The sequence below is a fragment of the Heterocephalus glaber genome, unplaced genomic scaffold (genome assembly GCF_053883595.1).
Source record: "Heterocephalus glaber isolate CG9 unplaced genomic scaffold, H.glaber_assembly_v1.0 deba00000937, whole genome shotgun sequence".
Taxonomy (NCBI): Eukaryota; Metazoa; Chordata; class Mammalia; order Rodentia; family Bathyergidae; genus Heterocephalus; species Heterocephalus glaber.
The window spans coordinates 479,424-495,706 of NW_028258173.1; the positions used below are offsets into that span (position 1 = coordinate 479,424).

The 16,283-nt window shown below is 51.2% G+C and overlaps 1 protein-coding gene and 1 pseudogene across 1 annotated transcript in view; both read left to right on the plus strand.

Annotated features, from left to right (window-relative positions):
* Window positions 1-87: 87 nt before the first annotated feature.
* Window positions 88-11,300, plus strand: LOC147828724 (small ribosomal subunit protein uS12 pseudogene; annotated as a pseudogene).
* Window positions 11,301-11,749: 449 nt separating this feature from the next.
* Wdr45b (WD repeat domain 45B) overlaps window positions 11,750-16,283 on the plus strand; it is a 29,543-nt gene continuing 25,009 nt past the window's right edge. Inside the window, exon 1 of the mRNA XM_004861044.4 lies at window positions 11,750-11,958. Within this exon, the coding sequence (XP_004861101.1) occupies window positions 11,892-11,958 (67 nt within the window). The 5' untranslated portion in view covers window positions 11,750-11,891. The remainder of the gene's footprint in view (window positions 11,959-16,283) is intronic.

Consider the following 16,283-nt stretch of genomic DNA (forward strand, 5'->3'; position numbering starts at 1 on the left):
GAGGTTTTTTCCTTCTTTTTTTTTTTTGAGACAGGGTCTTGCTGTGTAGTGCAGGCTGGCCTTGAACTCACTATGTACCCCAGTGTGACCTCGAACTTGCGGCGATCCTCCTGCCTCAGCCTCCAGGTGCTGGGGATTATAGGTGTGCGGCAGCACACCCAGCTTTCCTTAGCCTTCTCTTCATTGGCTCCATTGACCCCACTGCCTGGTGTGGGCAGCCAGTTCATGGTCATTCACGAGCTGACCACAGGCTTAGTTTTTGACATGCTGGGGAAGATTGATCTTCCAGAAAAGGAAGCCAGAGGTGAAGCAGCACCGCACCTGTGCCTGTCTGTGAGGCCCCAGGGCCCCTGCACCCCTCCTGCTGCTCTCGGGGCACAGACTGCCCCGACTGTCCCAAGGACAAAGTCCCTCACCAGTCACATGCCCGAGGCATGATGGCTTGGCAGAGGCCGCAGGCTGGGTGTCCCCTGGTTGGTCCCATGGCCCGGCACCTCTCTGGGGCAGCTGGGCTTCAGTGGGGGGTTCCACGCAGAGAGAGTGAGTCAAAAAATGTGATGTGAGAAAATGCTCAGAGGTCCTCAGCTCCTGTTAAGGACTTACAAGGTTTTAGCAATGTAAGGGGCCTGTATCAGTCACTTTCCCAAGTATGGGACAAAATACCCAACACCCACAACCTAAAGGAGGCTTGTGGTTCAAACCATGGTGTGCTGGCTCGGAGGCAGAAATGGCAGGGAGGCAGGGCCTGAGGGAGGGAGGGAAGCTGTTCTGCCCAGGGCACCCAGGAAGCTCGAGAAGTGAGGAGGCAGAGGAGGAACAAGAACACATCCTTCTGGGTCACAGGCTTAGTGACCGACCTCCAACCCGGCCCCACCTCCTCCCAGCACATTCAGGTACTGAACTCTTCCATGGAGAGTCCACGGGTGCATGTAGTACCCCGTGATCCAGTCACCTCTGAGCATGAGGCTTGGGGGACATTTCAGATCTGAGCCACAGCAGGGCCCCAGCACAGAGCAGCAACCTCAGGAAGCAGCATGGAGCACGCCAACCCCCGCCCACAAATGGCCTGGAGCTGGGGATGTCCCACCGCCTGGGCATGATTGGGGGACAGATGCCCACAGGGGTGTGAGGGTGGGCTGAGGGGACAATTCTCAGGGGGTGGCCCGTGTGGACATTTTCCCAGCGCCTTCACAGCCTCCTCTGCTATGCACTGATGGAGACACAAGAGCTCAGCCTGGTGCTGGCCTGGCCAGGGCTGCTCCTTCCAGGGAGGCGTAAGAGGGTGAGTGAAGGGTCCCAGCAGAGGCTCTTCCCCACCACTCGGGCCTGCGTGGAGGGCAGTGGGCCGTGCAGAACAGACTCTCATGAGACCAATCCACACAGGTACAGCGCAGTATTTCCCCTCTGCTCCTTTTCCGAGTTTTGATTGAAGACTTCCACTCATGTCCTAGGAGTAGAACACAGTTCCCAAGCCCCTGGCCCGGAGCCTTTGGAGGCCTAGTGTGTAGAAGGCACACGGGCTGTCCACAGGCCTTGGTCCTCCAACACGGGAAGCCACTGGTAGCTGAGGCAGGAAGGGTCTCCCCAAGACCTGCTTGAGGGAGCCCAGCCCACTCACACATGATTGCGAATTCAAGGCTCCCAGAACTGTGAGAGAATAGATATCTGGGGTTTTGTTGCTGTTGTTGAGGTTTTTGTTTGTTTTTATTTTTGTAGTGGGGATTCAGCCCAAGGGCTCACACGTGGTAGGCAAGTGATCTATCAGTGAGCTATACTCCCCGTCTTTTTTTTTTTTGGTACCAGGGATCAAACTCTGGACCTTGTGGTTGCAAGACAAGCAGTGGAACCACTGAGCTAAATCCCTGGCCCCTCATCCTTTTTATTTTAAGGCAAGGCCTCCCTAAATTGCCCAGGTTGGTCTTAAACTTGCAATTCTCCTGCCTCAGCCTCCCACGTAGCTGGGATTACAAGTATGTGCCACTTCAGCCACCCAGATATCTGTTATTTTAAGCTACCCAGTCTGTGGCTATTGTCATGGTGCTGTAGGAAATCTGGACTGAGAAAGACAAACTCACTTAAAAGAGATGGAGGAGGGGCCGGGGATTTAGCTCAGTGGTTTTGCCACCTGCTGCACAAGCACAAGGACCTGAGTTCAATCCCCGGTACCAAAAAATAAAAAAACAAAAAAAAAGAGATGGAGGAAAGCTTTATTGACTGGCTGGCCAGTGGGCCTAGTGCTCTGTAAAGACCTTTGCCCTGAAATAAAAAATGAGGGAGTTTTATGCAGTAGTTTCAGTTGGGGTGGGCTTGGGGTGGGGCTTTCTTTAGGAACAGGACATTCACATAGCGTGACACACAACAGAATGCATATCGTGAATGTTGAGGCTAACCAGATATGTTTTCCAGGCTAACAGACAGGATATAACAGAATGCATATTGTGACTAGTAAAGCTAACAGGATATATCTATCTGTAGATAGATGACAGACAGATAGATACACATTATATATACATATATATATATATATGTATATATATATATAGTGGTGGCTTACACTGCGATTATAGAAAGTATCACTGTATCATTCCTTGGGAGGAGTTGTGGATCTGCCCATTTCTGGGTAAATAGGAACAAAAGAAGGGGCTATGCGAATTCTTAAGGCTTGAAGGCCTAAAAGTTTAAAACTTCTGGGCCGGGGATTTAGCCCAGTGGTTCCACCACCTGCCTCACAAGTGCAAGGACCTGAGTTCGATCCCTGGTACCAAAAAAAGTTTAAAACTTGTGCATTAATGGCAGAACTGGGAAACTAATATGACAAGGTCATAAGTTATACTTCGCAGAGGACGTCCAATAGCGAGTCAAAGTGGCATTTCTGTGAAAGAAAAACAGACCCTAATACGGAACATATTTAGAAGCATATCGGGACATACTGGTGGTGAATACACAGCACAGGAAATACAACTGAAATGCAAGTCAAACCCTACAGAAAACTTTGTCATTTGTCATTCTACTCCACAGCTCTCACAGCTGGCAAAATCCCTCCCAAATAGGAAAGATAGGAACATGAGCCACCTTATTCCCAGACATCCACGGGCCTCTCCAGACACTGAGATTCAGAATATATTATGTACGAATGTCTTCAACTGCCCTATGGGAATTACTGCCATGAGAGAAAGCTCTAAGATAGACAGCTTACAACTTTGATGAGAAATTGCTTAGACAAAATACGGAATCTAGGGGGAAAAAAGTCAGTTATAGGCTTGATAATATTTGTTTTTGCAAAGACTGAAAGGCTGGGGCTTCCTGTGCTGAAGAGCAGCTTCATCAAATTGAACATGGATTCGAGAAGCAGGAATAAGTCTTCTTGAGTTGGGAGACCTAAAATAAGTCTTTCACCCAGGGAAGACTGGAGGGTGAGAAGACTCCCACAGTCATCCTGGGGTGGGACTTTCTCTCTGTCCCTACTCGGAGGGCAGGGCAGGGATCCTGAGTCCACTCCAGCCACTGTAACCAAATACCAGAGACCATCACTGACAAGGAAAAGGGATTTGTGCTGTAGGCTGGCAAGGCCAAGAGCAAAGCAACGGCAGAGTTGGTGTCTGCTCTGATTCCAGGGTGGTGCCTGGAAAGCTGTCTGTCCCTGGAAGGGCTGGAAAAGCAATGGAGGGGCCGGGGGTTTAGCTCAGTGGTTTCACCGCTTGCTGCACAAGTGCAAGGACCCAAGTTCGTTCCCCAGTACCAAAAAAAGAAAAGAAAAGAAAAAAGAAAAGCAATGGAGGGAGCCAGAGTTCTGACAAATTTTTTTTTTAAATAAAATCATTGATCTGAGGGCTCTGTTATCAACCTACCAAGGATTCTTTCACTCAATTCAGACAGAAATCACGAACAGGCAAAGTGCAGCTCCCTGGGCATTAGCAGCTCTGAGGCTGAATGCCAGCAGCCCTCAGCAATTGTGTTAGCAGCCCTCCTTGCTGCTCTTTTGGTGGCTGGACAGGCAGCTGCCAGCAGCTCTCTGTGTTCTCTGGCTGCCAGCCTGTATTAGTTGGGGCTCTCTGCAGGAACAGAGTGAACGGGAAACGACGTCTAGCTTTCATCTGGGCCCATGGCCCCATCAGGATGGGCAAAGGCCACAGCCTTCATCCTGCCAGGAAGCTCTGCAGTCACTGATGGGACTGGAAGTGGTGCAAGGAGCTACACAAGAAGGCCCGTCTGGCCATAGCCTGAAGGCCAGCTCGTGAAGGAGGAGCTTCGCATGCAAAGGGAACTGTGCTGGGAAAGGTAGGTTGGAGCCACACAGCCAAATTCTGTCATCAGGAAGCGTGTCAGGGTCCAGCTGATCGAGGACAGCAAGAAAATCACAGCTTTGTTCCTAATGACGGGTGCTTGAACTTTATGGAGGAAAACAATGAAGTTCTGGTCACCAGATTTGGTCAGAAAGGTCATGCTGATGGTGATATTCCTGGAGTCCGCTTTAAGATTGTTAAAGTAGGGCCGGGGATTTAGCTCAGTGGTTCCAGTGCCTGCCTCACAAGCACAAGGTCCCGAGTTCCAACCCTGGTACAAAGAAAAAAAAAGATTGTTAAAGCAGGCCATGTCTCTCTTTTGATTCTCTACAAAGGCAAGAAAGAAAGACTGAGATCATAAATTCTGAGAGAAGACATTAATAATAAATTTTCATATTAAAAAAAAGAAAATATATGTCTAATATTTTACCCAAGTGGATGTATTAGGTGGGCTCACAGAGCCAGAGGTGGGGGTCCACAGTGGCGTCCACACACAGAGAAGTCAGGCGCTGCTCAGCCCAAGCAGGTGGAAGCTGCAGAACAAGGGGGCCAAGGACGCAGCACTGGTCCAAGGCTGAAGGCTCGGAAGCTCCCTGGAGGTTCACCGGAATGAGCCTGTGTCAGAAAGCTGGAGACAATGGAGGCCTGGAGGCCAGTGGGCAAGGAGACAGCAGCCAAGGGCGTGCCCACTCAGGAAAACTGCAGCGCTTCACGTTTTCCTTCTTTCTCCTTTGCGTCCATCCAGGCTGCAGGCCTGTTGGTGCCACCCACACCGGCTGGGTCTTCTCCCCTCAGGGTGCTGGTCCACCGGTCAGTCGCCCGCAGACACACCCAGAACTGGGGTCCCCTAATCTGCTAGGTGTTCCTGTGTGTGTGTGTGTGTGTGTGTGTGTGTGTGTGTGTGTGTGGCACTGGAGATCAAACTCAGGTCCTTGTGCTTGCCAGGCAGGCGCAACACCACTGAGCTACCTTCCCTGCCCCTGCTGGGTGTTTCTTAGTCCATTCGAGGTGACGTTGTCACACAGCCCCAGCTGGCCACTCTCAGTGCCAGCAGCCTTTAGTCACCAGCTCAGCCTGTTCTACTCAGGAGAGAAATTATGAACAGCAAAATAAAACCACCAAACGAGGCTTTGTTGGGTTTTATGGTGCAGGACTCGAACTCCTCCAATAGGGTGAGGAGAAGGCTGCTTATATAGACCAATAAATACATAAAATAAAAATGGCCTTACGCTTAAGCACAACATCCTGCCAGCCAACTCCAGACTTTCTGCTTAGTCACAAAAAGGGGAGTGGGGACATCTAAAACCTAAAGCAGCCTCAGAAGGGTGGAGCCAGCCAGAGAGGGTTGGGGCAGAGCCATCTGCACTGGACCCTTGACCAAAACTTGCTGCAGGCAAACAAAGCAAAAGTTTCCAAGTAGCCAGGAGACATTTAGGGCAGTCACCGCTGTCAAAGATGGAAGAAAGAGAAATGCAAGTGCCTGGTAGGGAGCCTTCTCTTCTGTCTCAGCCACACCCCTTCATCTCTCCCTAGGGCTACCTCCAAACACCACCACTCTGGCAATTAAGTTTCAATTTGTGGATTCTGGGAGTGGGGGCTGCTCAGGCCTGGCCTCACTCTGTTCGCTCCCTGCCTTGTTTCTGCTCTTGGGGTGCATCTCAACACCCTGGCTGGGGAAGTGTTGGCAACAAAAGCATCAGGCAGCTGAGCAGTCTCCGAAGGGGAAATCACTGGTGTGCTCACATTCTGCTGGGCAGCTGGGGGATGCTGGTCAACAGCTGGGAGCTAGGGGACCCTCTGGCAGCTTCCTGCAGGCTGGTGACTCCCCAGTGCTGCGTTCCCGTGCTGTCCCCTGCCACGGTGAGGGTCGGGGTTCACTGGGCAGAGGCTGAGACCCCGGCTCAAGGTCCCCTTTTCCCCAGTCCTCCTTCAGGGTGGAGTTGGGCTCTTCAGTGTCTTGCTGATGTAGGGAATAGATGTAACTCCCAAATGTGCTAGGTAACGAAATGCGGAGTTCGTGTTCTCTAAAATTGAAGAATGAATTCCAGGAACAATGGAGGTTAAAAGTAGGAAAAATTTATTGAGAAAAAAAGCTTCTAAGAGAGTCAAAAGGGGTACCCGAAAGTGGGTTGCTGGTTCACCCTGCTTCTCAAAGGTGTTTTATGGGACAAAGCCACGAAGTGAAGCAGGTTCAAGGTGGGACAAAACTATAGTCAACTAGTAAGATTGCGAGTACAGTAGTTTAGGTCATATTAAGTGGGGATCCAATGGGGAAGCAAGTCATGTAGCAAGCGTACAAGGAATGAGCAGAGATTTTTGGTAAGGGGTGGGTCAGGGACCTTTCTGGAAGATCCAGCAAAGTGCCAGCCAGTACAGACAGCTCTAGTGTTACAGCTCCACGCAGGTAGTCCAGGAGAATGGAAGGCACACCCAGGAGTCTCAGAGGCAAAGTGTACAGCTTTATTCTTTTTTTTTTTTTTGGTACCGGGGATCGAACTCAGGACCTTGCGCTTGCGAGGCAGGTGCGGTGCCACTGAGCTAAATCCCTGGCCCTATACAGGTTTATTTTTAATGCCTGTGGGTCAGTCTGGAACTTCTCCACAAAGAGACTGACCCCGACACTTAGCCAGAGCTGGGTTGTTATACACTTAGGGAAGGGGCAGGTTTACAGGTTTCAATCCTTCATTTACATATGGGCCCAGCAACCTTATTGGTTACAGAATTTCACATAGAGCGGGTTCATTGGTTAACATAGAGCACTGAGTTTTATCTTATTTGCATATGGCGGGAAGGCAGGACAAAGAAAATTCCTGAGATGTTTGGTGGGCGGGGCAGGCAGGCCCAGGCCTGTTAAAAGTAATGGAGGGAAGTCATCTTCCCTATTAGCAAGTCCAGCTTTAGCTACAGAGGAATTCATTTCCCTTCCAATACCTATTTGAGTATCAATCACTGCTATTTATCCTACATGAGTGTGGTAGTTTCTCTCCTACAGTGCTGGCCTTCAGTGAATGTGTCTTTATCGTCCTCCATGTTTGTTCCTCCTCAGAGGCCAGTCCTGTCTTACTGCCTAAAAGATGTCTAACTTACCTCTCTCCAATACTCCCACGTGTAACACGTGGATCCACAGCCCCTTTACCTAGGTCTGAGGGTTCTTATACACCTTTCTTCTCTCCCAAAAACCTGGCCCCTGCCAACTACTGTCTCTTGCCTCAGTCTAGAACTGGAGAGCTGAATATTGGTTTTTTTTCCCCTCTACTTTCCATACATACAGGCACAGAGGCCTCAGAGGGACTGTGGAAAGGGAAAAGGAAAAATACGTACAACCTTATTGATAGGTCTCCCACCCCCTCAGCAGCTGTTATGTATTGTAGCTGCCCTCTTCCTATGGTGCCTTGCCCCCTCCCCTGTGTGATGCCATGCCAAGATGGTTGCTCCCACCAAAGAACAAACCCTTCTTCCCAGCATGCCCCTGTTCCCGCCTAGAAAGTAACCTCATACTCGCTCACCTCCTACCACCTAGTGACATCACCGGCTCCTCCATTCCCCAGTCACTCCCTCACTCAACCCCACCTCAGCCCCTACAAACCCCACCCCAGTCTCTATAAAAGGCTCTCCCTCCCCCGGCCATATTGCTTTTTCTCTCCTTTGTTCAGAGACAGCCCGGCAGATCTATTCCCTTAATAAAGGCTTGTTGTGGCCTGGCAGGTCTTGGTCTTCAGCACTTTTACCTGACACCTATTAATAATGAGGGAAATGCAAGTTCCAACTAAAATGCGGGGACTGCACACTGCTGTGAAGTGAGGGGCATCGCAGCAGGAGGGGTGGGGGCACCAAGAGGGAGGCCTTTGACAAGTGGCTGGGGAGTGTTCCAGGCAGCCATGCTCCACTGTTTTGGGTGCTCTCAGAAGTAGGAGTGGTTCTGAGATCTGCTGCCTGCAGCAAAGTTGGAGTTGCCATTGCTTGTAGGGAACAGGAAAAGGGGACATTACCAGAACTCTTGCAGTGAGTCCCGGTCTCCTGTGAGCCACGACAGCACAAGGCAAATTAATTAATAAAGACCAGAAATGAGACTTAGAGAAGGAGCTGAGCTTTGGGCCTGATCAATGCCGCTCTGGGCAGCAAAGATGAAAGACCCTGAGTTTGCCACACCTTTATTCGGTATGTCAGGACTAACAGATAACCCAGAAGGTGGCAGTGATAATCCTAGGACAATGAAGAATTTATGCTGATGAAGATCCTAGTTTGATGAGGAATTTACTTGATCAGGAATTTGTCCCTCCCCGGGATGTCTTCAACTGGTATAATCCTGCCCTGGAGCATCACAACAACACAGGACCTTTGAGGTTTTAGCTGTGACCACAGGCAAAAATGGAGCTACATCTGGGCATGCCATAGCCTGCCTGTAGGCATGAAAACTAGGCTTAATCATAATTTAATTGTGAAATGACTTTTTCCCCCAAATTATGTAGAATTGCTCCTGACAATTGCTAAGGAAGAACACTGGTCCTATTCGGCAGGATGGGCTGCCTGTCTCTGCTCACATGGGAGCTGGCTTTTCTCTTGCCCAGCAGTCACAAGATGTCCAGCAGGAGATGCCCAAGCATGGCTGTATATGCCAGCTCCTGGTGCCCAGCTTCCAGTACCCACCATCCAGCACCTGCTCTCCTGCCCTTCCCCTGGCACTCTTAAAAGGTGACAGGGAGACATCACCCAGGCCCAGGGTGAGTGGAGGTGCACCGAGGGGTAGAAAATGCCTGCCCCCACTAGGCAGGCTAGCCTTCAGCTCCTGCCGGGGAATGGGGCCAGGGTTTTTGCCCTTGTTCTGGATTCCACTTCAGAAATGAGGACAAATGACAGTGGCTTTTTGTTAAGGTGTCTAATCATCTTATTTGTGAAGTGTTTCACTTGTAACAGAGTTCATATAACATGTACAGTTAAGTAAATGATGATATTGTATGGTTCTACATACCCATCCTTCAGCAGTTTAAGAAGAAGGCTGGGTGTGGTGATGCACACCTATAATCTCAGCTCTCTGGAGGCTGAGGCAGGAGGATTGCTGTGAGTTTGAGGACAGCCTGGGCTACACAATGAGACCCTGTTCCCTGTCCCCCCCCCCAAAAAAAGTAGCTCTCTGCACGTTGTGGTTTAGTGGGGCTGCTATAACCAATTATCACAGATTGATTCTGTCCCTGTTCTGGGGTTCCAAGTCCAAAATCAGTATCACTGGGTCCGAATCAAGGTGTCAGCAAAGTTGTGCTCCCTCTGAAGGCTCGAGGAGAGGGACTATCCTTCTGCTTCCAGTGTTTGGTGCCTCCAAGCACCCCTTGCTGGTGGCCACATCATCCCCCTCTCTGCCTCCATCTTCACACAGCTTCCTCCTACATGTGCTGCTCTCCCACCTTCCCCTCATATAGACCCAGGAGCCACATCTGCCCCTCTGGATAATCCAGGTGATCCCCCAGTTCAGGATCTTCAATTACTTGGGCTGCGGATTTAGCTCAGGAGCACCATACCTGCCTCGAAAGCACAAGGTCATGAGTTCAATCCCCAGTTCCAAAAAACAAAGGATCCTGGATAACTACCCTGGGGCTGAGAATGTCCTCCCAGCCCTTCAGAAGGGATAGATGAGATGCACTGCATCACTCATTCCAAGCCTCTTTTCCTGTCTTCCACCCAGAGATATTTGGGCTCTCAGGTTTGCTGGTTCCTGGGAGCTGCTGTGACTGGCTGAGCAGCTTCAATCTGAAAGCCCAATCAGCGTGCTCGACATCTGCAACTTTCTGAGCACTGACACGACACAACAGGTGGGAAGTTCCACACCTGTCTCAAATCACAGGGACACAAAATGTTATGTGAAATTAACCTCAGACTCTATGTATAGGATCTATATGAAACCTAAATGAAGTCTGTAGTTAGATTTGGGTACCATACCCAAGATACATCATTATCTGTCTGCAAATGTTCCAAAAAAAAAAAAAAATCCAAAATCTGAAACACTTCTGGTCCCAAGCATTTTGGGCGAGGCATACTCCACCTGTACCACAGGCTGTGTGGCGTAAACATTTATTCTCTCTCAGGCTTGGAAGCTCTCAGGAAAAATCCACTCTGCATATCTCTTCCAGCGTGTAGTAGTTGCCAACAGTTCTTGGTGTCCCTTGACTTCTGGCTCCGTGACCCCAATCTCTTCCCTTCATGTGGGCACGCAGAGATTGCCCTATGTGTTTTCTCTTTCCTTCCTCTTTTAAGGACATTTGTTAGACTTAGGCTCCACCCTATATCCAGGGTGATCTCATCTCAAGATCTTGTCCGCAAAAACTCTTTTTTTTTTTTCTTTTGGTACCAGGGATCGAACTCAGAACCTTCCACTTGCAAGGCAGACAGCAGAACCACTGAGCTAAATCCCCAGACCCTGCAAAGACTCTTTTCTTTTCTTTCTTTCTTTTTTTTTGGTACCCTGGCTCGAACTCGGGTCCTTGCGCTTGCGCAGCACGTGGCGAAACCACTGAGCTAAATCCCCGGCCCCTGACCCTTTTCTAAATAAAAATTGCACTTACAGATTCCAGGTGGATGTATCTTTTGGGGGCCACTATAGTGATGAGCTGCCTCCTTAGGATGTGGCTGTGGTACACAGATGCCCTCACTACAGCCACAGCTGGACTCTGAATGAGACGAAAATATACTGAAGCCACAAAGATAGTACTCACAGAAACCTAGGGACAAGACGGCCGGGGTGACAGACCGAGTGAGAGGCCAGAGGTTGGGGGCGCTGTGCCAAGACCTCCTAGAGACCAGGAATGGGACAGTGGGAAAGGGGGGGCAGAAGGCGACTGTGGGGAGGGGCAGTGGAGAGGACTGGCTGGCCAGGAAACACAAAGGCCAGCTTCCTTCGCCTCAAGGCCATGCGCTGTATGAAAGAGCGCCTGGGTCAAACCTCTTGTGACCAGGTCACCCCAGGAGCCTGTCCCTGTGAGTGGAGGAGAGCCGCGACCCGTGGGGCAGTGTGCCGAAAGGAACACGGGGAGGTAACGTGTCCCGGGGGACGGTGGGGCTGCGGACGGGAGACGATCACACGGGACTGTTAGCGTGTGTTGGAGGGTGCGTAGCCCGGCGAAGGGACTGTGCGCCTGGCGGGATGGCGGAGACTCTGTACGTGGGGGCTGTGGGGGCTGTGCGTCGCAGTGGGGATGGTGGGTGGACACGTGTGGTGTGAGGGAGGGACGTGTGCATCGGGGTGATGCGCGTGTGCCCCGTGGGTGAGTGGGCGTGGTCTCGGAGAGACGTGTATCTCGTAGCGCTCCTGGCCCCGCCTCCCCATCCCGCCTTCCTGCCCCCGCCGGGAGGTGGCGCCGTCGCGCTTCTACCGCGCGTAACCAGGCCCGGCCGGCGACGAGGTCGGCGCTCCGGTCCTGCAACACCGCGGTTGGATGCACTCGGCCCTCCACGGACTCCTCGGCAGCGTGCGCGCATGCGCACACGTCGGCACGCACGACGCAGTCCCCTACGCTTTTCGCTTCCGGCTGCGGCGGCCTCTGCGCCGCCCAACTGGAGAATCCCCCGGCCCTTCCAGCGGGATGCAGCTCTGAGAAGCGGCGGACTCCAGGAGGCACCATGAACCTCCTGCCGTGTAACCCGCACGGCAACGGGCTGCTGTACGCCGGCTTCAACCAGGACCACGGTGAGGCGCGCGCCGGGCCTACCCCGGCCCCGCCCTCCTCGCCCCAAGACCCCCGCCCTCCTCGCCCCAAGACCCCCGCCCTGCCTGGCCCGCCTCCCCCGCCTCTGGGACCCTGGGCTCGGCCCGACCCGGCCCCGCCCTACCGCCGGGACCCTCGGGTCGGCCCGGGCCTGACCCCGAGACCCGCGACCCTGGTCCAGACCTCGGACCGGCCCTGTTCTCAAGATCTCCGACCCTGGCCCAGACCTCGGCCCGGCTCAGTTCCCGAGGTCCCCGACGCGTTCAGGCCGTCCTCTCCCCGCTACTGGAGACCCCTGGCCGGGCCTGCCGGGCGGGGCGGGGCGCGGCGCTGCCCGGAGCGGTCCAGGCCTGTGGAGACGAGGCGGGGGCGGGTCCTGCTTGGCCTGGGACGGTCTTCGGCGCGCGGTTTACCGGGTTCGGGAAGCTGCAGGCTTCTGCATTCTGCGCGGGATCTTTTCCTTTCTTTTTAAAAATTATCTTAATTTTTTTGAGGTAGGGTCTTGCTTAAGGCTCAGGCTGGCTTTAAACTCACTATGTCGCCCAAGCTGGCCTCAAAGTCGCGGCGATCCTCCTGTTTCCCGAGTGCTGGGATTACTGGCGTGCACCACCACTCCCGGCCTGCGCGAGGTCTTAAGTTGTCGGTTCTTTGGGTCGAGGAACCTCGGCGAAGGTGCTGGGTGTCAGCTTAGTGTCGATCCCGCCACTCTTAACAACAGCGCTGACCTGCTTGGTGGGGGAAGAGCTCTCAGGCTTTCCTTTCCACCGTCTCGGTCCTTGTGGCTTGCGTCCCGCACACCCCCATGCCCTTGCAGTGACTGCTCCTCTGCCTGGTCAGGTGCTCCCGGCAGCTTCATCACTGGGAAGAAAGGAGTGACCAGCTGCTATTCAAGGGCAGACTCCCAAGAGTTTTTACCTCTTGGTTTTGGACGTTTTGTTTTTGAGGAGAAATCAACACAAGCTTTTAAAGGGAAACTAAGAATGCTACATGATCTCATATCTGTGAAAAATGTATTTATTTTAATGTTGTTGAGACTTCCAGGTTGGAAGTCCTGGGCTTAAGTGATCCTCCTGCCTCAGCACCTCAAGTTGCTGGGACTATAGGTGTACGCCGCAACACTCAACTGTGATGATAATCTTTGTTTTTTGTTTTTGTTTTTGTTTTTTTGTACCAGGGACCAAGCTCAGGACCTTGCGCTTTCGTGGCAGGCACGGTGCCACTGAGCCAAATCCCCGGCCCTGTGAAGATAATCTTAAATGAGTTATTTCATTTTGCAGTGCTGGGGACCAGTAGATGAACAATTCTAGGTAGTGCAGTGTTTGGCTATCTCTCATTTGGCATATACTTATTTAGTTTTAAATATGCTAAGTATTTCTGGGGCTTTGAGAGTTACTTTGAATATAATCAAAATCTGACACCCTCAGCCCACCACTGTGTGCTAGTGATGCAGTGGAAGAGCTAAACTATGTCTAAGAAAAACCAAGGTAAGAGGCAGAATATGTGCATGTCGTAAGACAGGTGTGGAAAGGTTGGAGGAAGGCAAGACTGCTTTACAGAAGGGTCTCTGGGGGAGGGGCAGCCGTGGGAAGGCCCACTGTGTGGTTCACGTGGCCGCCTCGGAGGTTTGGTTTGGCCCCTTGCAGGGACCGAGAGGAGTACACTTACTTCGGAAGCTGGATGTTGGGCCTTGGGTGGTACAGGCTCTGCCTGAACCTTCGGGTTTTTTTGTTTTTTTTTTTTCTTTGTACTAGGGATCGAACTCAGGACCTTTCACTTTTGAGGCAGGCAGAGGAAGCACTGAGCTTTTTCCTCTTACTGGTCCATAGTCACTCTGCAGAGCCAGCTTCTCCCACACCTTTGTTTTGTTTTGTTTTGTTTTGTTTTGTTTTTTTGGTACCGGGGATCGAACTTGGGACCTTGTGTTTGCGCGGCAGGTGCCGGGACCGCTAAGCTAAATCCCTGGCCCCTCTCCCACACCTTTTTTTTGGGGGGGGGTGGACAGAAATTGGATGAGGTTTGGTTTTGTTTTGTTTTGTTTTGTTGATACCCAGGGATCAAACTCAGAACTTTGTGCTTTCGAGGCAGGCAGCAGCACCACTGAGCTACATCCCCGGCCCAACAGGAATTGAACTCAGGACCTTGTGCTTTGCTGGGCCGGTGTCTCCCACACTTCACTTTGGTTTTTTCTTACCCCCTTCGATACTAGGGATCAAACTCAGGACCTTGAGTTTGCAAGGCGGGAGGGGGGCACCACTGAGCTAAATTCCCGGCCCTCCTACACTTCACTTTTACTTTTTCAAATAGACTTCATCATCACTTAAAAAAATGTGCTTTCATACTAAAAGTTCTGTTAATAGTTAATACCCTATAATATAAATTTATGACAGATGGTTGAGTATCACATTTTGTTTTTTGCTTATACTTTAAATTTTACTCTCAATGTTTTTAACATTTATTGCAAACTCAGAGTTAGAAATCATGTTTAAAAGGACATTTGCCTTTTTAGTACAGGGAATAACACCCAGAGGGGCTCTACCATTGAGCTTCTTTTGCAGCCCTTTTTCTTTTTTTTAATTTTATTTTGAGACAGGGTCTCGCTAAATTGCCTAGGCTGGCCTCAAACTTGCCATCCTCCTGGCTCAGCCTCACAAGTGGCTGGGACCACATGTGGACAACTGCACCCAGCTCATTTTCCCATAATTTTAAATTGCTCAGACTTTATAGACATTTTTTCCCAGAGGTAATTTGTACTATATACATGGATTTCTATAATGTGCCCACTTCGTTTTTTGTTTGTTTGTTTTACTTTTTTGAGACAGGGTCTCGCTGTATAGTTCAGGCTGGCCTTGAAGTTACTATGTAGTCCATGCTGGCCTCCAACTCTCAGTGCTTCTGCCTCAGCCTCCCAAGTGCTGGGATTACAGATGTGCACCACTACGCCTGGCTTGACTTTCTATTCAGAGGGAAACCCGAGGTATTTGAGCAGCTGCTCCAGGCAAGCCCAGAAGTAGCCAGTTGAGCTCCTGCAATGCTCAGGAGTTGGGGTGGGAGTTTCTGAATGTGAGCGTGTAGAGCTGGAAGGCACCTCTCTCTGCTTCTATTGCCCTTGGCTAGTCAGACATCCCAACACTGCTAGCTTCAGGAGGAGCTGTGTAGTCGAAGCTCCTAGGCCAAGGATTTCTCTGGGAGAAAAGCAAGGGTAGCTGAGTGTGGTAGCACAGGCCTGTAGTCCCAGCACTCTGAGCAGCTGTACCAGAAGGGTGGCAAGTTCCAGCCTAGGCTGGGCAGCTTAGCAGGAAGGACTGTCTCCAGAAAACAAAAGTGATGCAGCTCAGTGTGAAGGCCTTGGTTTCAATCCTCAGTACCCCCCCAAAAGTGCACGTGTATATGTTCAGCTTGATGCATTTTCCAAACTGAACACATCCCTCAACAACACAGGTTAAGAAACGGTACCTGGGGGCCGGGGATGTAGCTCAGTGGCACGGTGCCTGCCTCACAAGCGCAAAGTCCTGAGTTCAGTCCCTGGTACTGGAAAAAAAAAGAAAAAAGAAACAGTGCCCAGGCAACCATGCTTCTTCCAGCTGACCCCTGACAACGTCAGTTAGTTTGCCTCCTTCTGTACTTTAGTGTTTATTTCTGTCTCTGGCTTCTGATTGTTTGGTGTTGCTGAGGACCAACCTAGGGCAGTGATGGCAAGCCTTTATGTGGTTTGGAAGCCCATACTGCAACCTAAAACCCAGTTACTTATTGCGAAGTGCCAACGCTGGGATTAAACCTAAAGGTCTGATGGTTGGCTGCAGGGGCGACTTGGCTCACGTGCCGTGTTTGCTGCCCCTGACCTAGGGCCTTGTGTATGCTACACAAGTACTCCACAGCTGAACTCTGTGTAACGGCAACCTATTTCTGCCTTTTTTATTCATCATGTTTTTGAGGACGCCCCCCACCCCATTGTTGGTTGTGGTTGTCGATCCTTCTCGTGAACATGTAGTGTTCCTTTGCAGACATATCACCATTCATTTGTCCACTTTTCCTTCAGTGAGCACTTGCATAGGTTCCCACTTTTGGCATCCGTAGTGTAACAGCTTCAGTGAGTATTGTGATGCATGTCTTCTGGTGAGCAGAAGTTCACATCTCTGCAAGACATGCTGGGAACAGTGGACAGCTGACATCGCCAGAGCAGACAGCTCTCCTCTGTGTTCTTAGCGTTTTGTCCCCCACTGCAGTGTCCGTGCTCCTGTGGCCCTGCACCCAGCTGGCACCTGGTATTTCCCATCGTGTTGGCCATTTTGGCTGGTATGCAGTCCAT